At 35.3% G+C, this 24,431-nt stretch overlaps 1 protein-coding gene across 1 annotated transcript in view; it reads right to left on the reverse strand.

The window, feature by feature from the left end:
• CUBN (cubilin) overlaps nucleotides 1–24,431 on the reverse strand; it is a 253,314-nt gene that overhangs the window by 196,035 nt on the left and 32,848 nt on the right. The window contains exons 16-22 of the mRNA XM_063099467.1: nucleotides 23,245–23,407; nucleotides 21,921–22,111; nucleotides 9,693–9,837; nucleotides 9,295–9,473; nucleotides 6,652–6,817; nucleotides 6,065–6,281; nucleotides 3,508–3,638 (exon numbers count right to left, since the gene is read on the reverse strand). Of these exons, the coding sequence (XP_062955537.1) occupies nucleotides 3,508–3,638; nucleotides 6,065–6,281; nucleotides 6,652–6,817; nucleotides 9,295–9,473; nucleotides 9,693–9,837; nucleotides 21,921–22,111; nucleotides 23,245–23,407 (1,192 nt within the window). The remainder of the gene's footprint in view (nucleotides 1–3,507; nucleotides 3,639–6,064; nucleotides 6,282–6,651; nucleotides 6,818–9,294; nucleotides 9,474–9,692; nucleotides 9,838–21,920; nucleotides 22,112–23,244; nucleotides 23,408–24,431) is intronic.

Below are 24,431 nucleotides of genomic sequence, written 5' to 3' on the forward strand. Positions count from 1 at the left end.
ATACTTTCTATTCTGTTCTTTTCTATTCTACTCCATATTTTAGAAGTTTTGACACGAGTATTTTACTTGTTAATTTTTTCCTTTCTATTTCCCCAGGCACATCTGGAAAAAGGCAGAAACAAAGTGATAAGGCAGTGAGTCAAAGTAATGACAAGAAGCCGATCTCTTTCCTCGCAAACAGATATTTAGGGGCTGACATCATAGCCACATGGCACAAACTACAGACGGAAAAGTAACTGGATTCAAATCCGGAAACTTAACCTTTATGAGATGAAGACAGGAAAGACTTCAGCATCCCTGCTGTTCAGCAGAGGAACTAGAAATCAACCACCAAATGCCATCATTATTGCTCTGAAAATAACTTCTGCTAAAGCAATAAAATAGGCCAATAATTAAGCATCCATTGACACTTTTCCCTGATACTATTTTATTCTGCAGAAAATATCCAAAATAAGATGGCAACAGAAAAGAAAGAGTCCCAACACATTCGTATTTTCAAGTCAGTAGCTTGCTCTCACTCAGCTGCCTTGGAGGGCCTACCCACTGCCTGGCGTCACCAGCCCAACCCCCACTCAGGCCCCCAGAGAAACACTGAAGGGCCCTCCCTCAACAGCTCATGAGAGCCAGTCGCTCAAGGCCTGATCTATGGGAAACTGTGGCAGGCTCCAGAATTATAAGTTAAAGGTGCTGAATGGCTTCCTGGATCCAATCATCTGATTGCTACTTAGAATGATCCAGCAAAAGGCATGTGCACAGTAACCAGCCAGACTCAGCCAAGGGAAAGAAAGTGAACACTTAACTCATCTGTGATTTGAGCCATGTCTGAACCAAACAGAGGCCAAATAATGATTATCACTCAGGGAAGCAGGTTGGAGAATCCTCTGAGTTTGCCACTTCAGTGTCCCCCTCTCTTTTATCACTTGCTTTTTCTTCTGCTCTCATTATCACTTTCTTTTTCCATCCAGTTTGCTTCTATCCCTTTTCTTGACTCATTTTTATTTCATCTGTATCTTATCTTTCTGAAACTTTTTTTTTTAAATTAAAATTTAACATCTATCTTCCCTGCCAGAATTTCGATTGCTCTTGGTTCTTTCTGCACTAAATATTGCTTTACAAGCTAGTGGAGTTACAGCAGAGCTGTTTTACAGAGACATGTCTTACTTGCATATTGTTATAAGGATTTCCATGGTATTTTCAGGAGGCCTTCCTTACATTCATTATACATTATCTAAGATACAGCTAGTTTATTCATGCAGTAAATTAAAATTATGTTCATAGGTGATTTGAGCCAGAAGACATCTCAAAGATCATCAAATCCAATCCCTTAATTTTACAGATGAGAAAACAGTGGCCCAGAAAGTACAAATGACTTGCTTCAAATCCTAATCTAATATTCAGTGTGGCTTGGGGCCAAACATAAAACTACAAAAGTATGGAAAATTGTGCACACACTCAAATTTCTTGAGAAACCAATTTTGGTCATTGCATGTTAACTACCTGAACAAAGTTTAATGCACATGTCAATCGCAGGACATAACCTATTATGATTGCTGAGGATTCAATTTCCCATGAGCTTTGACTGGATAATGAACTGTCTCTTAGAGAGGGTCCCACCAGAAAGACAAAAGTATGATTCTCTCACACTCAGGATTCTGGAGAAATCTAAAGCCAAGTTTCCAAAGCACAGAACTTGAACTACTGTAGAGAACATCAGTTTGCCTCAAATGAAGAGTAGTGGGCAGCCTCTCTGAAGGAGAAACAAATGAGAAATTGTGTTGGGACTCTGAGGGGGATACTTTAAATTTTATTTATTTTGGGGGAGTTGGGGCTTTAAAGGATGAGCATTTGGGGGTCTCTGGATGCAAGACTGTGTCAGAGGGGAGCACATCCCAGCACAGGAAAAGCTTCCAGTCCTTTCTAAAGGGAGCTCAGTGAATGGCACCAGGCTTCTGGGGCAATACAGACGGTGAGCAGTGCTTGGGGAGCACAGTCGTCATGTGCCTGTTAGGGACCTACACCGGATGATATGTAACTGCGGATTTTCAGCTAAAATTTATTCCCTATTTAAAACGATCGTTCTTTCTGTAAAATTCCATAACTAACCTCTCCTGTTTTTTTCTATCTGCCTTTTTTCAGATAATGCCTATGTTGCAGAAGTCACGAGTTGTGACTTCTAACAGTGTGTGTGTCTAAGGGCGTTTTTCAGGATCCTTGGAGTTGCCTTAGCCAAACACACAGCAGGCTAGGCAGGTTGGGCCCGCGGACCTCTCTACTGCGCCTGCGCGAATGTCCGAAAACAATGACTCCTGTTCCCCTCGTTTTCCGCACCTACAGAGGCGCGCAGGTGGCCTGCGCCTGGGCAGACCCTCGTCCCACTCCTGACTGTTGCCGCGTAAGTATAACATCTCTCTCGCAATGGACAAAGTGGGTTTGAGAAATACCCCTTGTCTTCTCACTTGGTCATCTTGTGAATAAACCTTTTTCTCTTCTGAAAAGACCCATGCTTCAATGTTTGCCTTTCTGTTGCGAACAGGCAAACAAATTCCATTCGGTTCAGTAACAGTATCTTCCTAAATATGATGAAGAAGGAAAGCCCAGGTTCTCTAAAAAGGTACACATCCCAGGTGGAACATGAGCCTAATGAAACCTGACATCCTCATAAATCTCATAGGCTTTGCGGGCTGGGGACATCTCTAGTTCACACAGTATCTCAAAGACTCTGCCTATAAACGGTATTTGTTTTCTACTGTACACTTGCAAAGAGAGTGGTAACAATGAGAAATTAAGTAATAGGTAAAATACAATAAAAGAATAAATGGTAAAAAGGTTAATTTTATCAGGTCAGATTTAGAAATGTATATATTTGCCAAAAAAGCTTCTATTTTCTGCCTTAGGTTTCCATGCAGTAGTTTCTCATTTTTATATGTTGTCCTTTTTCTGATTTCTTAAAATAAGTATTCAGTCTCCTTGCTAACTTTTTATTTTGATAGAATTTTAAACTTGCAGAAAAGTTGCAAGAATGAGCTCCCAACTTCCTTTTACCCAGATTTACTGCTTATTTGTATTTTGCCCCCATTGCTTTATCATTCTCTCTCACCCTCTCTCTCTGACTCTCTCTCTGACTCTCTTACTCACTTACTTTCTGAACCACTTCAGAGTAATTTGAAGATATTATGTGTCTTTACCTTTAGAAACTTCAGTACATTTTTTCCAAGAACAAAAACATTCTCTTACAAAACCACAGTACAAGTATCAAAATTAGAAAATTTTATATTAATTTTATATTAAAATTCTATATTAATTATATATCCTTATATTACAATACTCTTTTCTAATCATTACTCTGTTTTTAGTAAGGAAGGTATTTAAGCCACTACATTTTATTCCAAATACAGCTGTCGTTGTGTGCCACAGGCTTGGGGATAAAGTACTTTCATCGTATGTTAGATGTCAGTACTGTTTTGTAATGCAGTACATGAAGCCAAGTATACCCTGCTGTTTTGTTACCTGTTGATGCATCAATTGCTTTATAGTTTATTGAAAAGCCTTCATAAGCAAGGTCAGAGTCAGCCACAAATACCAGCATTAATGAGTTAGCACTGCTGGTCAGAGAAGGCGGGATCGATTTTCCACAGTATCTAGTCCAGACCAAGAAAGAACAGAAACATAGGTATAAAAACATTTAGTACATGTGAAGTGATGTATCAAAAATTAGGACATATAAATATGGTGATGGGTTTTGTTATCTACCTTCTATCAACCTTAAAAAACAAATACATTTTAGGCAAAAATATTTACGGAATTGCTAAAGATCATCCTGTTCACGAGCACTTCCCTGAAATGGTTTTGTGTGTGTGTGGCTGTGTGACTTGTCATGTCTGAGAAGTTGAATGAAATTAGAAAGTACAAGCTACACTAGATTGCCATAGAGCATATTAGTGAACTTATTGATAGAAATGTAATAAATTTACACAATGAAGGGAAGCAATATATCATAAACTCACAGAGCACAGACTCTAGAGTCAGCTCTATCACTTAGAAGCATTATGACTTTGGGCAGATCACTCAATGTCTTTGCCTCAGTTTCCCTATCTCTAAACTGGGGATGATGATAGTACCCACTTTATAGAGTTGTTTTGAGAATGTGATGAGTTAATATACTGTATATAAAGCACTTAGAACAATGCCTGGACTAGTAATCCCTATATAGGTGGAATTGATTGTCTTCAAACAGCCAGCATATGCAGAGGTAAGAGTTTAATTACTAAACCCTGCCACATTTTTTTCTGAACAAAAGCAAGTTAACTCAAGAAAACTATTCTATTACTGCTAAAAGTAGAGTTGTAATAAAAGACATCATGCCACAAACTTTTATCTAGAAAGACACTTGTAAGAAGTGACTAGAAAATAGAAATCTCAAATCAAAGCACACTTGGTAAAATTAACCAAGTGGAATGACAGAGAAAAAAAAAATATAGAAGCCCAAATGAGAGGAGGTGTTGAATGTGGGAAATGGATGTGTTAATTGCTAAGGGAGAAAAAGAAAGAAAGTTGGGTATTTAATACCACTTCAGTGTTTAAAAAGATTCAATATCTTGATTAAAATGCAGATGAGTTCATTAATATTTTAAATGTCTCTGCACATACCCATGTCTACCAAATATGGGCAAGATCAGTATGGTTTGTGCCATTCAGCAAAAATTGTGTGTGGTGCAGTGGATAAGTAAAAGAAAGTTAAAAAGATGAAAGATTAAGATAAATTAGAAGATGTTTAAAAAGTGAATGAGAAAAAGGAAAATAAAATGCAAGCAGAAATAATAAAAATAATCAAGAGACTTCCATTTCCAACAAGGATATAATAACAGGAGCTGAATTTAAACTTTTACCTGAAACAACTAAAAACTGAACAAAATATATAAAACAATGGCTCTCAAGACACTGGGTCTCAAGCAGTGAATGACAATACTCCTTCAGGGACAGGAAACAAATGAGTTTAAAGAACCAAACTGTTTCCACATAATTTAACTGCGTTCCAGAATGAAGCTCGAGAATAATTATAGGAATATGTTAATGTCCGGTGTCCAAATACATAATTTTGAAAATGTCTGGCATCCTATCAAATATTGCCAGGCATAGATAGAAGCAGAAAAGCATAACTCATAATGAGAGGAAAAATCAATCAATAAAATCATAGCAAGAAATGATACAGATGATTGAATTAGCAGACAAAAACATTAAAATAATTATAAACTGTATGCCATAGATTTAAGAAGCTAGAGAAAAAAATAATGTGCGGAGATGTAAAATATATATAAGATGACCCAAATTGAACTAGAAATGAAACTACAATGTCAAAAATGAAAAAAACATAAGTGGTAGGATTAATAGCAGATTAAACATTGCAGAAGAAAAGATTAGTGATCTTGAAAACATAGTAATAAAAACTTTCCAAAATGAAACACACAAAGACTCAAAATCAAAAGAACAGAGTATCAATGAGTTGTGGAACAACTTCAAGTGGCCTAATCCACATGCAATCAAAGTTCCCAAAGGGGAAGAGAGACAGAAAAAAAAATATTTCAAGAACTAATAGCCAAAGTGATTGAAATTTGATAAACCTACAATCCCTCAGATCCATAAAGCTCGACAAAAAAAAAATGCTGATTGAGAAAAGTCACACAAAGAGTACATAGAGTATGATTCCATTTATACAATTCCAGAATATGCAAACTAATCTTCAGTGACAGGGTGCAGATTAGTGGTTTCCTACGGGTGAGGGTGAAGGGCAGAAGGGAGGAATTACAATGGGCAGGAAGAAAGTTTTGGCAGTGAGGAATGTGTGCATTATTTTGATTTTGATGGCTTGACATATATGTATGCCAAAACTTAACCACTAAAGGCCAAGGCTATGGAGTAGCAATGTAAAAAATGATGACTGAGAAGCATGATGAAGTCACCTGGTTTTTATAGCACCACATTGTGAATTTTAACATTCCTCACTGAAGCAGGAAAGCAAGAAAGCAGGACATTTTTGTGTTGAAAAACAAAAACAAAATAACCTCACCTCCCAAGAGATGTCCCAGAGTCAGTGTCATAAATTTCCAGGTAGTCATCTGTGCAATTATAGTGAAACTCCAGATGAAATGTTTCAAACTCCAAATGAATCAGGTGGCCAGGTTGGACTAATATATGCCAGGTACAGTTGATACCGTGGGGGTAGATATTTGGATGGCCTGGAGTTTGAATGGTTCCTGTTGACTCTGTAAGAATTTTTCCACAGGCTGTTGAAATAAAAAATCATAATAATTATCAAAACAAGTAACTAATAAGCAATCTGGATTTCAAAATAAAATAATCTGATTATCACCTCTTAAAAACTCTAAAAGAAAAGTGTTGTTCCTTATATGCCACTTAAGATAACCTAATTTATCTCTTATTAATAGATACCAATTAACTATCAACACATATCAGTGTTGATTAGAACATATATATAAAACTACAAACCCTCAAAGAATATATATATAATATACATATATTCTTTTGCCTTTGAGTATTTTTCACAATGTAGATGATTATTATATAATAATTTATTTCCAGTATGCATTTATTCTGAAATAAACCCAAGGAGGGGAAAAAGGGACTGTCTCTTACCCAAATCCTCAGGACTGAACTTAGCCATGAAACCATGATTTTCACTAGATGAACTTTTCACAAATGTGACATAAAGGAAATTGTACACAGATGTTATAGATGAAGGTATGTCTTCGCCACAGTACTTTTTATTGTCAGAAGAACCCAAAATGGAACTGCTACCAATCTAAAGTAAAAAAAAAAAAAAAAAAAAGTAAAAAAGATATATTCTAGCTTATTTTGTTAAATATCTATTTTGGAAAACTGCTTTAAGAATAATTATTTCTGATATGTTTGTATTAATATAGTAAAAATCAATTTGAGAATACATTTTAGAATATCTTAGTCACCTCAAAAAAAACTCCAGGCCCATTAGCTCCCCGTTCCCCAAAACTGGAGCCCCAAGCAGCCACTAATCTGCTTTCTGTCTCTAAAGATTGCACATTCTGGACATTTTAAACAAGAAGAATGATGCAATATGTTGTCTTGTATGACTGTCTTCTTTCAGGTAGTACAGGTATAACGTTTTCAAAGTTAATCTAGCACATATCTTTATTTCATTCCTTTTTAATGCCATATAATATTTATTAGTATAGACATAGCACATTTTATTTATCCATTCATCAGTTGATGGATATTTAAGTTGTTTTTACTTTTTAAATTATGAATAATGATTGTATTTACTATTTGCACATACTAATATAAATAATGTTTGTAGGCATATTCATGTACAAATTTTTGTGTGGACATATATTTTCATTCCCCGTTGAGTATATACCTAAGAGTAGAATTGGTGGATCAGATGGTAACTCTATGTTTAACTTTTTGAGGAACAGCCAACTATTTTCCAAAGTGGCTGCACCATTTCACATTCCCACCAGCAGTAAATAAGCATTCCAATTTCTCCACTTCCTTGCCAACATTTGTTATTATCTGACTTTTTGATTACAGCCATCCCAGTGGGTATGCAGTGGAATCACACTGTGGTTTTGATTTGTGTTTCCCTGATGACTAATGATGTCAAGCATTTTTCACATGCTTATTGTCCGCTCAAATGTTTTCTTTGAAGAACTATTTATTCATACCCTTTTCCCATTTCTTAAATCAGGTTATTTGTTTTTAATTTTGACGAAGTCCAATTTCTATTTTTCCTTTTGTTTTGTGTGCATTTCATGTCATATTTAAGAAGGATTTGCCTAACCCAAGGTCACGAATATTTACTCCTGTTTTCTTCTAAGAGTTTTATGGTTTTAGTTCCCACACTGAGGTCTTTAATCCATTTTTAGTTAATTTTTGTGTATGGTATAAGGAAGGGGTTTGACATCATAATTTTGCATATGAGTATTCAGCAACATTTATTGAAAAAACTATTTTCCCCATTGATATGTCTTGACACCCTTTTTATAAATCAACCATCCATAAAAGTATCAGTTTATTTCTGAAATTTCAATTTTGTTTCATTGATCTATATTTATATTCCTACTACACACTGTATGTAGCTTTATTCTACGTTTTGAAATCAGGAAGTTTGAGTCCTCCTACTTTGTTTATTTTGATTCCCTTGCATTTTCATATGAATTTTAGTCAGCTTGTGAATTTCTGCAAAAGCATCAGCTGGGATTTTGATAAGAATTAAATTGAGTCTTTAGATCAATTTGGGGAGTATTGCCATCTACTATTAATATTAATACTTCATATTAAGTCTTCTAATCCATGAACATGAGATGTCTTTCCATTTATGTAGGTCTTTATGAATTTCCATCAGTGATCTTTTATAGTTTTCAGAGTACATGTTTTGCACTTTTTAAAAAAGTGTATTCCTTAATTCTTATTGTTTTTAATTCTATTTTAAATGGAATTGATTCCTTGATTTCATTTTCAAATTGTTCGTTGTTAGTGTGAAGAAAAAATAATTTTTATATTTTGATCTTATAACCTTCAACTTGCTAAGTTGTTTATTAGTTCTAATAGTTTTTTTTTTTTAATGTGTAGATTCTTTATGATTTTCCATATACAAGATCATGTTATCTGTGAATAGAGATAGTTTTCTCCTTCCTTTCCATTCTGGTTGCCTTTTCTTCTTTTCCTTGCTTAATTTAATTTAATTTAAAATTGCTTAATTGCTCTAGCTAGAATTTCCACTAAAATGTTAAATAGAAGTGGTGTGAACAGATAGCTTTGTCTTTGTACTGATTATAGGGGCAAAGCATTTGGTGTTTCATCATTAAATGTGATGTTATATGTGGGTTTTTTACAGATGCCCTTTATCAGATTAAGGAAATTATCTTCTATTCCTAGTTTGATGAGTGTTTTTATCATTAAGGGTGTTGGATTTCATCGAATGCTTTTTCTGCATCTATTGAGGTGATTGTGTGGATTTTGTCCTTTATTTTATTAACACCATATATTACATTATTTTTTGAATGTTATACTAGCCTACAATTTCTGAGATAAATCCCACTCGGTCATCCTGTATAATTCTCTTTGTTGGTCGGATTCAGTTAGCTAGTATTTTGTTGAAGATTTTGCTTCTATATTCATTAGAGATATTGGTCAGTACAAACAACTTCTGTTTAAGTCATTGATTTGAGGGTAACATGATATATCTTTAATAGCATATAACCAAATCCAATATTCACAGATTTTTTTTTCTTTTAGTCTTACCTCGATATAATCTGTACCACAGTGAATAGAACTTCCAATTTCAAAGCCAGTGAAGTTGAGAAGAACTACTTGGCCTTGGGGTTGGTGGATGGTCCATGTACAGATCCTTTCTCCAGGATACACATTTGGATAAAAAGGTGAGCGAATGACCCCTTCTCCAGTTAATTCACCCCCACAAGCTGTAAATATTAAAATGATAGTATGTTTGTCCAGAGAAAATAATTTTTGCCCTCATTTTTATTGTGAAGTCTAATTCTGCCTAAGGAGATAATGGAATATTTCTTTCAGAATATTTTCCCTGATACTTGAGAACATAAAACGACTAAATTATCCCAAGAAATTAAAATGTTACAATCAGGCAAATTTGGAATTAAAAAATTAAGTATAAGTTTCCTTACCGACTTGATAAACAGCTCTGAAACTAGCTTTTTCAACATAAGCATCCATTTTAAGCCTTATCCAGATAACGTTAGTAATGGATTTAAAGTGAGAGAGAGTTTCGTTGCCACAGACTTTCCCAAGTAAGGTTTGATAATCTCGAACCTAAAGAGAGAAATAAAATCAATCTGTAATCCTAATCAATAAAATTACTTTGGCAATACTGGCAATTTTTGGAGATGAGAAAATGGCATACTCAAAATTAGTGATAATCTAATTTTGTTTACATATTTGTATTATTTTTTAAAGTAGTCATTGGGTCATTTTTTATCAAAATGCAATAAAACTAAATATTGATAAAATTTTAAGCCAGTAAAATCCAAAAGCATAAAAATTTTAAAGACGTTTCCCTAATTGCTACAATGTCAAAGAGGAAATAAATATACAATTTTGAACTACTTAGAAAATAACAATAAATGAAAACATTACATATCAAAATATGTAAGTTTCAGTCAAATCTATAATCAAAGGAAGTCATAGACTAAAAACTGTTTTTATTATTGAAAGAAAAAAGACAAAAAGGTAGATGAAAGAAAAAGAGAGACAGAGAAAGAAAAAGACAGAAGCTAAAAAGTCAACTTAAAAAATTAGAAAAAAACATCAAAATGTGGAAGAACAAAGTAAAAATAAAAGCAAAACCAGATAAATAAAATACAAAAGACAGTAGAATTCATAAATACATTCAAGAACTTTTTTTTTTTTTTGAGGGAGGTTGGGGGATGGGGATATAAAAGTCAAATCTCTGGTGAGTCTAATAAAGAAAACAAAATAAGAACAAATACACAAAATTAAAAATGACAAAGTTGCTACAAACACACACATACTAAGAATTTTTTTAATATGATAGTTCTATGTACAACTCTATGCTAATATATTTGAATGTTTAAAATGGGTTATTTCCAAAAAAAATATATAGATTACTAAAATCATCTCAAGAAGAATAAAAAAAATCTGAATACACATAAGCTATGAATAAAATTGAAAATGTCATCAAATCATTACTTACCCACCCCTTTGAAGAAAGAAAACTCCTAGAAGATGCTCTACCTGGTAAGTTCTTTTAAACTTTTAAAGAATAGATCGTTCGCATATATAATTTATTCTAAGACATCCTCAAACATGCAACAATTCCCAAACAACTTTTCTCAGAACTCTGCTGCCAAATCCCAACATAGGTAGTAGAAATGAAAGCTATGGACTGATCTCACCCATTAATATAGACACAAAAATCCTAAACACAGTTCTAAAAAAATGAATTCACAGTCCATTGTTAGCTTTATATCCCAAATCAAATATGGGAATAACAGTAATACAAGGACAATTATAAATTATAAATTACAAATTAACCTCATCAATAGATCCAATAAAATATACCATATGATAGCTCCATAAATGCCCAAATGTTTGTGATCATACCTGATTTATTAAAAGCAAAACTCTTAGAAAGTAAGAAGAAAAAGAAAGTTTCCGTTATATAGTAAGGACTACGTGTTCTAAATCAGTAGCCAATATCTTATAGTGTAGTGGCCATGAACACAGTCTATGGGCCTAGATTCAAATCTCATCTCTATCACTTATAAACCTCCTCACTTAATAACCTTGAGCAAGTTACTACATCTAAGCCTAGCTCATGGAATTGTTGAAGCAAATAGAAATGATAGTGTGAATTCCTTAGCAAAATGTCTGGTAATAGAAAAGGTTGACTATAGGATAGCTCTTATTATTCTTAACCTTTTAAAAGGGGAAACACCAGAGGCCTCTCACCAGAACCAGGAATTATTCAATGGATATACATTTTACTCCTGTTCTATAACATTATTCTGGAAGATCTAGCCATCCACATATTAATTCATTCACCTGTGCTGGCAATAACACTGTGAGAGACAGTCACTGCTCATGGGAACATAGAATAGGCAAGAACATTATTTTAAAAGCATGATGAGGGTGATGTTTGGGAAGCACAGGGAGCTCCATTATTACTTTACCAATGGTTCAGTAGGTACGACAGTTAGGCATTTGGAAACTTTGTGACGTCAATTTTTTGTGTTCATATTAATTATTATCACAATGATGGTTGGAGACTATTGACATTTAGTGACTAGGGACCAAAGACACAAGGCAGTCTGAAATGTGGAAATTCTCCTAAGTCCTGTGCAATATGCTGTTATTCTGTACAGGTGAAAGTTCTGTTAGTAAGTACGAAATCTAGCTTTATTTTACATATTAAACACAAAGTATTTTTGCACAATTTTAATATACATTGAATTACCCAGGACTTACAAGTACAGTGTAAATCAAAGGAGTCTTTTTTTTCGCTCCTGAAAATCTGGCAGTTAGTCACCATTTCAGAAAATTTAGTCACCAATCCACACAGCCATGTCATCATGCATTTATACTGTGGCATTCACAGCAATTTAGGATACAAACAACTGACTACTTCATTTTATCTTCATGTGCAACTTGCCTAGGCTTTTCACATACTGAAATGAATGGGATTTTATTTTGTTACTTTACTTTTATTTCTTCTTAATGTTATGCTTACAACTTTTTTTAATATAATGTGTATAATGAGGTTATATCATCAGTGGCTTTTAATTCAGAATAGTAAAAGGGTCTTAAAATATAGAGAACCACTGGCTTAACCAAAGACTCTAAACTCACCAGGGGATTATGGAATACTTCTCAACAAGAATAACCTTTAAACTGAGACTTGAAGGATGAGAAGGAATTATGTAGGCCAAGAGGAGCAGGTAGGAAAGGGAAGAGCTTAACAGTATGATCTTCAAAGCTGATGGGGACATGGTGACACGGTTACTCTCATCCATAACTGGTGGAAGTATAAATTACTGGAAAATAATTCGACAATATGTACCAGGACTACCCCCCTTCTAACACTCGATCAAAAGGATATTTAAGATGTAGGCAAAGACACACATGGCTCCATATCAAAGTATGATCCATAATCACAAGAATTGAAGCTATTCTAAAGATCTAATAATAGAGGGGTGATTAAATAAATTATGGTTCAGCCATAGGATAGTCTTCCACAGACATAAAACATCACATGCCTCTCCACTGACTCAGGCTTATACCAGTTCCTTTCTCGGAGCTCTTACATCTGTAACACAAATTTCACACATTGTTGTAAAGTTATGCTAAATTTCTCCCTAACCAAACAGCAAATCTATGAGTGAAGAGAAACTTTCTGTACCCCCTTCAGCATCTAACAAAGAACTTTGCAAATAAGTATTTGACAAATTTCTTGATGATCAATTAATTTTAAGGTGTGGTATGCTGGTTCAATATTTGTTAGAAATGCAGACTTATTATAGTTCTTGAAAAGCAGAAAGCTTGAAACATAGAGTAAGATATCATCCTGTTCTCTAATCCTCCAGGGTTCCATTTGCCTCTGTTAAGATTGTAGTCTCTCTTTTCTATTTTGCCCATTAGAAGATGACAAGAGGGAAGAAAAACAGCCAAATAGCATCAGAGCAAGCTCAAGTGGGCCATTCCCCTGGGCTCCAGCTAATGAAATTCAAGGACTTTAGCAAGGACAAAGGCAGCTGCAGTCCAAATGTTTTAAGAGGAACTTATAGGACTCAAGGGCCCTAAACCTAGAAGGTGCAATTGATTTTGGCTGTATTTCTCTCTCTCTGTGGAAGTGAAACTGTATTAATTCTGAAAGCCTGTATTTTCCCTGGATCCCAGATGTGGCAATACTTTAACCACAACCCTTTTGAAAGAGATACTAAAATAAAATTCATCAAATGCTCTAAAATGATGCCAAATATTGTTGCAGCACATCTTGCATTCAATATCCTAGGACTTGTAAATTTGCACCCCTCCAAAAAAATCTCTTTCCTTTGTGCTTGTGAACTGGAATAGACAATATGAATTTTCCATGAATGTTCACTTCTCTTTCTACAAAAGGATTCAATGTCCATGCTCTTGGCCATGTGATTGGCAAGACCTCCCTATGAGTATCAATACTTATCCTTCCCATTGACTATTTGCTCAGCCATAGGAAATGCTTTGGCCAACAGAATGTGAACAGAAGTGATGTACTAATTTCCAAGTAGAAGCTTTGGAAATCAATGCATGATTCAATCACCTTTTACTCTCCCCTCTTGTAAGACCAAGAGCTGGGGTCCCAGGATGGTGAAGACTCAGGAAACAGCAGAGCTGCCACTGATCCAAAATCAGTATATTAATATGAACAAAAAATAGACACATGTTGTTGTAAACCACAGAAATGTTTTGTTTATTATTTTTTTATTTGCCTGATTATTGGTGTTGATTGTTATTGCAGGATAACCTAGAGAAAGATGACTAATATCTGAACCCAGTGTGTATTAACAGAGTTTTTCTTAAGAAGTTAAGTGGGGCCATGCCACGATCACTTGCAGAGGGGTCACAAAAAAATTCTTTCTTTTTAATGAATCACATTTGCAAAAAAATGACAAGGACCAATTCAGAATTCCAGTTTTCTGTGGACCAGGCCTTGATTTCTCACTGTTCACTTTATTTCTCCAGCAAACATTGGATGTTTCTGGCCCAGAGCCCTAATATATAACCTATGACCCAGGATTTTTAGCTGATGGAGAATTCCAAATGGCTTCTGAGTTTTACATTCATCAGACTGAACTAATTCCTGAAGAGAAACTACTCATAAAAAACCAAGTTCTTGTAAAGAAGCTATTTCCTGCAGAAAGCTAAAATTAACTGGACTGAAAAACACAATTTACATGAAATTTTAAGTGTGAGATCTAGAGCCCAGTAAGTGGTAAGTTTTAACATCTGGAATGGGTCAGACCCCAGAGCCATGTCTTGATCCATGTCCTCATTTGTTTGTGTCTGCTATAAATCCAGATTTGTTTTTATATTACAATTTCTAAATTCCATTTTGGTATTAAATTTCAATTCAAAGCAAACCAAATATGCTGGCACTCAGGCTTGGTGCATCTAAGAGCTGAAAACAGAACCCTACCATCTGGTAATGTTTAACATGTGGCTTCCTGTGAAGTGAGCTTCAGCTTGACGTACCCCTTAGCTAAGCAAAGATTTGATCTTGGAGACTAGTCTTGGGTTAACCTTGGTGAATGAGCAGGAGGGGGATGTGACTTTGCCCCAAATAAGACAATAAGGGGTGAGGAGTTCCAACATCTCTGTCATTCTTCTGGCTCCTGCTACTCTAGCCAATAGAATTATTTCACCTGAATTGTGGCATACATTGTCACTTCATTAAAAAGCATCAGGATGGCCCAGCAGTTACAGAAAAACTGCTAACAAAAACGATGCTCAGAAACTAACCAAATGTTTCTAATCTCTACCAACCCCCCCAATCGAATACTATATGCTAAAGAATGCAAACTATTAGACATCTCCCCAATTCACTTTTTTTCCTGCCATCTCTGGAAAGATATTTTTCAGAACTAAAATTATTTTCAAAATGTACTTAACTGAAAAACAATACAATTCAGCCATTCTGGTATGTTTGCTTGATGCAGCTAAATACATCCCAGCTCCACTGGTCAGAGGCCTGTTCTTCCTCTGTCGTGTCAGTCTACATTGGGACTCTGACCAGAGTGTCCACTTGAGGAAGCAATCATGCTCATGCAGACCAAAAGTCATGGCTTTCCCTCAACCCAACCTAAGGCTGTAGCTGCAGAGCTTCAATGCCTAACAAAGAGCAAAAGGAGGTCCTTTGTGAATTTGAATTCATCTAAAGACCATGTGGGAGTACAGAGCTAACTGGGGGTGGGAATAGAGGGAAGGAGGGAGGGAAGAGGTGGTAAAAGGAAAGGCTCAGAGGGAAGCCAGACCTTTAGCGTTTCAGCTTATATACTCTCCCATTTTCCCGATCAGTGGCGGCTCTACTGTGTTTCCTGAGTCTTCAGCATCCTGGGACCCCGCCTTCCCCAATTTTTTGGTTCTTTTAAATGTCAAATTAAAGATTTTAACTGAGGTTGAGCTTTATCGTGTCCCAGAGGTTTTGATTATGTAACATTTCCTATTTGTCATTTTCCACATAGTCTTTCATTTTATTTTTATTTCCTTTTTAATCCAATAATTATTCAGAAGAGAGTTGACAGATTTCCAAATACTTAGACATTTTTAAATGTTTTATTAATAATTTCTGGTTGCTTATCTTGTAAAAAGATGTACAATTTCTACATTGTTAACTTGCTGGGACTGTCATAGTGGTCTAAACTATGATGAATTTGTGATTCAATAGAGCAGGTACAATCCGTAGGTTTCAGAAACCAAATTCAATGTAACTTATTCTTTCTTATCTTACTGATTATATTTTTCAAATTTTCTGTACCATTTATGTTCACTTTCCACATCTAAGAAGGAACAACTTCCCCAGAAGCCCTCTTGTTTCCCCAGAAGTCTCCCTCCTTCCACTTTCCTTACAGCTCTCTTTCCACTTCCCCAGAGTTAGGGGGAAAGACACAGGGCAGGGGCAATGATTCAGGACTGGTGAAGAAGATTTGGTGGGTGAATAATTCTATTCATTTCCCACCATTTCCTATGTCAAGCCTTGCCTTTAACATCAAATAGGCTTCTGAATTTATTATACAGCCTACGACTTGCGTTCTCTGGCATTAAAAGTTAAACCTTGATTACTGCCTATGTGTCCTTCACTCAGAGTTCTGATGGCTTAAGTCACTTAGGAAACATTATGAGAGGTGCTGCTTTTTATTCTGGAAAGATGCTTCTGCTGCTTTCATGCATGGTTCTATACTATTTAAAAGCCCTCAGACAAAAACAGATGAACTGACAGTGGTTTAATTCTTGTACTCATTCTTTTGAAGCCACATCACATCATTCATGGGCAATGTGTGCTTTTAGAAGTAGATGTTTTAGTTGAGAGAGATATATAAATATAAGAATTAATAGCAAATGTGCGCTTCTTGTTTAAAAAAAAGGAAAAAGAATGATGCAGCACTGGGTCTGGGCAACACCATATTTATTATCTTTTGCAGTCAAATTTTATTCTCAAATGGATGCTTTTGGAACTTTCTTACAGTGCAAAAAGTCTCTCAAAACCACATTATACTTAAAAGATATGCACTAAGCAATGGTATCTTTGTCTTCATTTAAAGGATATGTTCTCACGGCAACAAAGCATCTTAAACCAACTAATGAGAAGATCTGAGATTCTGAGGAATGCATCTAGTCACACTCAAAAGAAAATTCTTTATTATCATTCTCCTACATCTCTCTAAAATTCCCCCTCTGCTCTTCATTCTTTCTAAAACTTTGTGTGGTCTGCTTTCTCTCATAAATACAAAAAGTCATCTCCCCTCTAAACCACTAAAGTATCTGAAATGCTGTCATTTTTTGTTGGTGCTTAAACATTTCACTTTTTAGGTTTAGCTTTTAAATATGAAACCATGATTTTGGAGAACAATATACTGAGTCATAACAATACCATTTGAAATTAGTTCCTATAACTACAAACCACTGCTGAGAGAAATTAAAGAGGACACAAGAAGATGGAAAGATATCCCATGCTCTTGGATTGGAAGAATCAACACAGTGAAAATGTCCATATTACCCAGAGTGATATACAAATTCAATGCAATCCCCATCAAAATTCCAATGATATTTTTCTCAGAAATGGAAAAAACTAGCCAGACATTTATATGGAATAACAAAAGACCATGCATAGCCAAAGCAATGCTAAGCAAAAAAATAAAGCTGGAGGCATAATGCTACCTGTCTTTAAACTATATTACAAAGCTATAATAACCAAAACAGTATGGTACTGGCATAAAACAGACACACTGATCAATGGAATAGAATAGAGAATCCAGAAATCAACCCACACACTTACTGCCATCTGATCTTTGACAAAGGCCCCAAGCCTATACAGTGGGGAACAGACTGCCTCTTTAGCAAATGGTGCAGGGATAACTGGATATCCATATGCAGGAGAATGAAACTAGACCCATACCTCTCACCATATACTAAAATTTACTCAAAACGGATTAAAAATTAAATATACACCCTGAAACAATAAAACTTCTTAAAGAAAACATAGGAGAAACACTTCATGAAGTAGGACTGGACACAGACTTCATGAATATGACCCCAAAAGCATGGGCAACCAAAGGAAAAATAAACAAATGGGATTATACCAAACTAAAAAGCTTCTGCACAGCAAAAGAAACAATTAACAGAGTTAAAAGACCACCAACAGAGTGGGAGAAAATATTTGCAAAATATACATCTGACAAAGGATTAATATCCAGAATATACAAAGGAACTCAAACAACTTTACAAGAAAAAAACAAGCAACCCAATTAAAAGATGGGCAAAAGAGCTAAATAGGCATTTCTCAAAGGAAGATATATGAATGGCCAACAGACATATGAAAAAATGCTCAACATCACTCAGCATCCAGGAAATGCAAATCAAAACCACACTGAGATACCATCTCATCCTAGTTAGGATGGCTAATATCCAAAAGACTGTAAATGATAAATGCTGGCGAGGTTGTGGAGAAAAAGGAACTCTCATACATTGTTGGTGGGACTGCAAAATGGTGCAGCCTCTATGGAAAATGGTATGGAGGTTCCTCAAACAATTGCAGATAGATCTACCATATGACCCAGCTATCCCACTGTTGGGAATTTACCCAGAGGAATCGAAATCATCCAAGTCGAAGGTATACCTGTTCCCCAATGTTCATCGCAGCACTCTTTACAATAGCCAAGAGTTGGAACCAGCCCAAATGTCCATCATTAGATGAGTGGATACGGAAAATGTGGTACATCTACACAATGGAATACTACTCTGCTATAAAAAAAGAATGAAATACTGCCATTTGCAACAACATGGATGGACCTCGAGAGAATTATATTAAGTGAAACAAGTCAGGCACAGAAAGAGAAATATCACATGTTCTCACTTATTGGTGGGAGCTAAAAATAAATAAATAAATACTCAAACAACCGGGCGTGGGGAGGGAAGAAGACATAACAATTACAATTCCTTGAAGTTGATACGACAAGTGAACAGAAAGGACATTGTTGGGAGGGAGGGGGGAGAGGGAGGAGGGAGGGAGGTTTTGGTAATGGGCCACAATAATCAACCACATTGTATATTGACAAAATAAAATAAAATTTTTTTAAAAATTTAAGAAAAAAAAGTCTTTAGTTTTTACGCCTATGAGGAGACAGCTATTTTTTATATAAACACGTTTGTACATAAACCACTGCTTGTAAAAATATTGAAGTAATTAAAATATCTATGTGCTAAACACATATTAGTATATTTAACTGATACTCGCTTTGTAAGTGCCCTTCTAGAAACATACCATTTGGAGTAATGAGTATGGTGAGAGAGTTTCTGGTTGTGGCAGGGGAACGGTGGGAAACAGGACAGAGAAACAGTGTGAAGAGGGTCAGGAATTTAAGCATGAAAGATTTTATAGGATCCTGTGTTCATGTGTAATTATGCAAAATTCTGTCTTCTATAACTTAAGATGTTATTAAAAGTTTTACACTTTGTAATAAAAAAAAAGAAGAAGAAGAAGAAAAAGAAATTAGTTCCTGTATTATATGACCACTGTCGAAAGAACATTAAAAGAAGTGGAGGCACTTCAAAAAAAAATGGGTTTAGTTCACCAATTTTGCCAATGGTTAGAAATGATTTAATGACAAGAGCTTTGATCTAAGTTAATATATGTCTGTCCAAAATCCCATTAGGTACATCTAAGTCATATTTTGACAATAACTATAGTTTGTACTTTGTGAACCTCAATTTCCTCATTTTCAAAATTAACTATTTAGGTTAGATAATCTCTGAAGCCCTTGCTGATACCAAAATTCCACAAATTTATTGGCTGTATTCCTTTAGGTTGGTCAAGAATATAATAGAAAAGTCTACTCAACTGTTTAAATCACTATACACGACCTGCCCTTCTGAATAATAGTTTTAAAAAATTTTTTTTTCCATCAACCACCCTTGAGGGTAATTTGATCAAGACCTGTGGATATCTGTGCTCATCAGAATGTAGATACCTCAATGGCCAACTATGAAAGAGCCTTATCAGCTGTCTCTGAACTGATAAGTTCAAGACAGGAACTGAAAATTTGGTCTAGAAAAACCTTGCATTTATATAATGTTTTTAATTCTTCAAGCTTCTTTTATCATTTGTGTCCTTGATTTGATCCTCTCAAAGGATGGAATTGAAGTAGGAACTGAAGCATCCAGATGAAGAATTGTCTAAAGTCATCTAATGACAGAACTAAAATAAGAACTTAGATGATTTAACTCCAATCCCATTCTGGCTACAAAATATTCTGCCATTCTGGTTTACAAAATTAAATTTTCAATGCCAGTTTTATGATTTTTTTTTTCTGATAACTTTTCCAAACAATTTAAAGGAGTTCATGAAATTCAACGAGAGTCTTCTGCAAAGCCAAAGAGCATATATATCATTCCAGATGCTTTCACAGCTCCATGGAGACATTAGAACCACCATAAAGAATCTAATAGAAAGATATCCAGATTTCCCTAAAAATTAGAGTTACATTCTTGCCAATCTGAGAAAATTATTGTACCTGTCTTCATGTTTTAGTCTTGTGACTTAAGAAACAGGTATGAAATTGGGAAATTCATGAGATTTTCCTCCTAGGGAAGATGAGAAACCTCTTACAGTCAAAGCTAGACTACTGCATTTTTGCTCTTATCAGAGATCACTACAACTGGAACTCCTAAATTCAAATCCCAGTCCCACTGCTTGCTAGACATGTAGCCATGGGCAAGTAACTTAACTTCTCTGGGCCTCAGTTTCCTCAGATTAGAACAGGAATAATAATGGCTGCTGTGAGGATTCAATTAGTTAACTCATATAAAGCCCTTACCATATCCAGCATGTGGTAAGCAGACAGTAATTGCTATCCATTTATTATATTATTTTAAGGTGTTAGAATAGTGCCTGATACATAGTATGCACTTTCTAATTGTGAGCTATTTTTACTGTTCTCAAAGTAAAAAACAGAAGTTGGGAGTTTAATTTTTATTTACACAAAAATACTTAAAATGTTGCTCCCTAGTATAAAATACTAATGTACTTTATAAGAAACTTTAGAAAACCTAAACTGAATGAATTATACCCATTCATCTCACCATGGGTATAAAATATTTTTGAATTTTAAAAAATATATATTTCTGTGGTGCTGTGGTCAATGCACTTCTTCAAGTAATTCCAGATTTTATGCAAAAGTTCTGTTCCCCCTGTCTAAATGTAGAAAAAAATAGGGCAGGAGGTTACAGAGGTTTTTCCTGGAAAAATAAATTGGTTTAACTTTCATGAGCAAGCAGAACTGTAAATGTCTCTCTGAGTTTACATAAAATGGTTGTGCCCAACATAAAAGGTTTTATTTCTCTTGCTCAACACTTTAATTTGTGGCTTAACCAATAATTACCAAAAGATACCAGGCCCAGCAAACAAAAACTGCCTGTTTTTGTTTCAGATATTCCCCTAATGACAACCATTACACACACTAAAATCAAAAGTTTTCTGAAGGAGAGCAAGCAGGACTAATGAAGGAAAAAAACTTAACTTTGAAAACAAGAGTTTCAGTGCTTTATCTTAATTCTCTGCCACTGACTAGCTGGGTCACCAGGGCAAATCCCTCTGGGTTGAATTTCCTTACATATAAAATCATCCTAGATAATCTCTGAAATCTGTTAATAAATCCTGTTAGACTTACTTGTTTGCATACACTTAGTTATTAGGGCTCAGTCTAATAGCTTGTAATTTAGCATCATTATAAATTTCTAATCTTAGCTTTTCTTTTGTCCTTTGCCATTCCCCTTACCAATCTCCTGTTTTACCATCTGTAGGTTGGTTTTAGGCGGATCCTTTCCTACTCTCTAGAATAGTTGTTCTCAAACTCTAACCTGCATCAGCATCACCTAGAGGACCTGTTGAAACAGATTGCTGAGCCACCCCCAGAAGCTCTGAGTCAGTAGGTCTGGAATAGGATATAAACCTGCCTTTCTAACAAGATCTCAGGTGACGTGGATACCACTGGCCCAGCAAACATTTGAAGACCACCACTCTACAGAATATAAAAGTGTTGATGAACATTGATCATGTTCATGATCATTCATGTTGATGAATGTTGATAAACACAATCTAAGGGAAACTGAGCAATAAAAGTTACCTCAATGTAACTCTGAGAGCAGCCACTCTGGCCTTCCAGCTCCACATGGGTGAAGTTGACTTGTATTTGTTCTCCCTGAGGCTGGTCTATAATGTAGATGCACTGCCTGTTGCCCGTGAGAGGCCCAGGCAAGCCAGAAAGGAGGAGCTCACCCTCTGGGTCTGTGTGGTTCCCTCCACAATGCAGATCCGCTGAGGAGAACAGGGACGAGAAGGAAAGGTCATGCAGATGGCCCAGACATTGGATCCAGTTTTCAAAAACTGATACACACACACAATCATAAACTGACTTTATTCACCCTGAACAGGCTTATGCATCTAATGATAAGATTTTCAGTTTGACATGTGTTTGCAAGATGTTTCTATAGTGCCTAAAGAAATAGGCATAGAGATATGTGATCTAATTTCCCACCATCATTCTTCTAAAAACCGCTTTTTAAAATATATTAATGTGCTGCTTCATTCCAAAGTGATTTGAGGCAGTTTATAAAATGTGTCAAAATAAAATATATAACTACATAAATGAAGCACATTAAAGGAAACATGAATACAGAATAGCAAGATGTGGCCAGGGGAAAGTTGATATGCACAGAAATAGTTGTACAGGCTGCATAAATTATAGCATGCTGGCTATAGGTTCAGCCTGAAGACAAAGGAATTGGAGAAAGAGGACCAGTGAAGATGTTCATTGTTACATTTCCTGATATTGAAACTTAAAAGGTATTTTTCCCATAAATTCTCATTAAGGGCAGAATAGTGGATGTCATCAACAAAATCATCCACATTCCTAAAATTAAAATTATAAAGAATTTTATTTGTTTTGTTGTTTGCTTATTTGTTTTAAGGAATCAACACAAGTTGAAGGCATAGTAGCTAACAGTATTTCACTGGAAGTGAAACTCTAGGGGCCAGGATGCTATGACCCTGGAAGCCAGCTCCTCAGCAGCTGGACTTGATCCAAGGGTAAAAGCAGACAGGTCTCCAGATAGACTGCATTACTGATATGAACAATCTCTCCCACAACAAAACATCAGACAACCCTAGGGACCTGGTGTTCTGAATTATTTAATTTTAGGTGCCTGCTGTATACATCTCTATTATGAGGGGGATCCCATCATTTAGGGATCAAGAAATATTGTAGTACTAATAAGAAAGCCTTGGGAAAATAAAGAAAAAGACTGGAGCTATGAAAGAGATATTAAAAGGACACGTTATTAGTCTAGGAATATCAGCCATCTCCAGCATCACTTTAAAATATAAAACAGCTATAAGCATAGCATTGTTCTTCAAATTCATATTAAGCTACCGACTGGCAGGTTACTTACAAGGTGATGTTAAGTAGGTGATATGGAAGCCTTGGTCACTAATCTGGGTGTCAGAATGGAAATGAATTCTGGCAAAGGGACCCGAAGTCTGGAGTGGCGGAACAGAGAGAGTGGTGCAGAATTTTCCAAGAACGGGGTCCTGCTGCAAAGGACCATCTCGAATCTAGAACAAAGGAGTGAATCATTAAGCTCGGGGTGGTCAGGTTTTAACACACTGGGTCATTTTACGCAATAACTTCAGAAAATCTGTCATTTAAAAGTGACGGCTCTATGAAGTTCCCCTATAACATACATAATCTAACACGCTGTTGGGATTCAGTTAAAGGCTGTCTCCTTCTCCCATCCTCCCTAATGCCTTATCTTCTGTCTGAATTTCAGTTCTGAGGCTGGATGTATACTTTGAAATTTTCTCATGATGTTACTAATCTCAGTGTTTCCTTTTCTAGATTTTTCCCCCCAAATGTTTGTTTTGAAATCATAAATTCCAAGTGATCTAGGAGAAAAAAAATGCAAATACAATAGAAGATGAAATGCCAGTGATGTCAGTAGATTCGCAACTTGGTCTAGGTATTTGGGAGGATCAAGGTGGAAAAAAGTACAATCATATTAGATGCAACATAAAGATGGCTTAATGAATGTAAAGAGTGCAACGCTGATAGTAATTAAGTACCACAATAATGACAATGTGACCTTAGAAATGCTTTTTCAATTTCTAGTTTTTAATCTATTAGGTAATCGTGTAGTAATTGCAAATTCTGTGCTACATAGAACAAAGGAGTCAATAAACCAAAGAATATTTTAGTATGGTCAATGTTGTTCATTCAAATTACTTTTTCTATTGGCAGCAGCAAAGTTACAAGGTGTTACTTTATTCCTATATTTAACTGGTTTATTGAAATATTGTAGCTTGATGAGAAATTATAAGATATTTCAATACTGTCAGAATGATTGATACTTTCTATTACATGATATCCAGGAATTAATATGTAGGAATGAAAAAAATGCCTCTAATTTTAATTTGATAGAATTGATCAAAAATTAATTTCAAGATAACTCACTTTACTGTCAACATTTCAAATATTATTTTGCTGAAGTTTTCCAGGGAGAGGCATATCTTCTAGTCATTCCCAAAGGTTTCAAATCCATTATTACAACTGCTAAATTACTAATGACTTTCACTTGTGGAG

Source organism: Cynocephalus volans, chromosome 6 (genome assembly GCF_027409185.1).
Source record: "Cynocephalus volans isolate mCynVol1 chromosome 6, mCynVol1.pri, whole genome shotgun sequence".
Taxonomy (NCBI): Eukaryota; Metazoa; Chordata; class Mammalia; order Dermoptera; family Cynocephalidae; genus Cynocephalus; species Cynocephalus volans.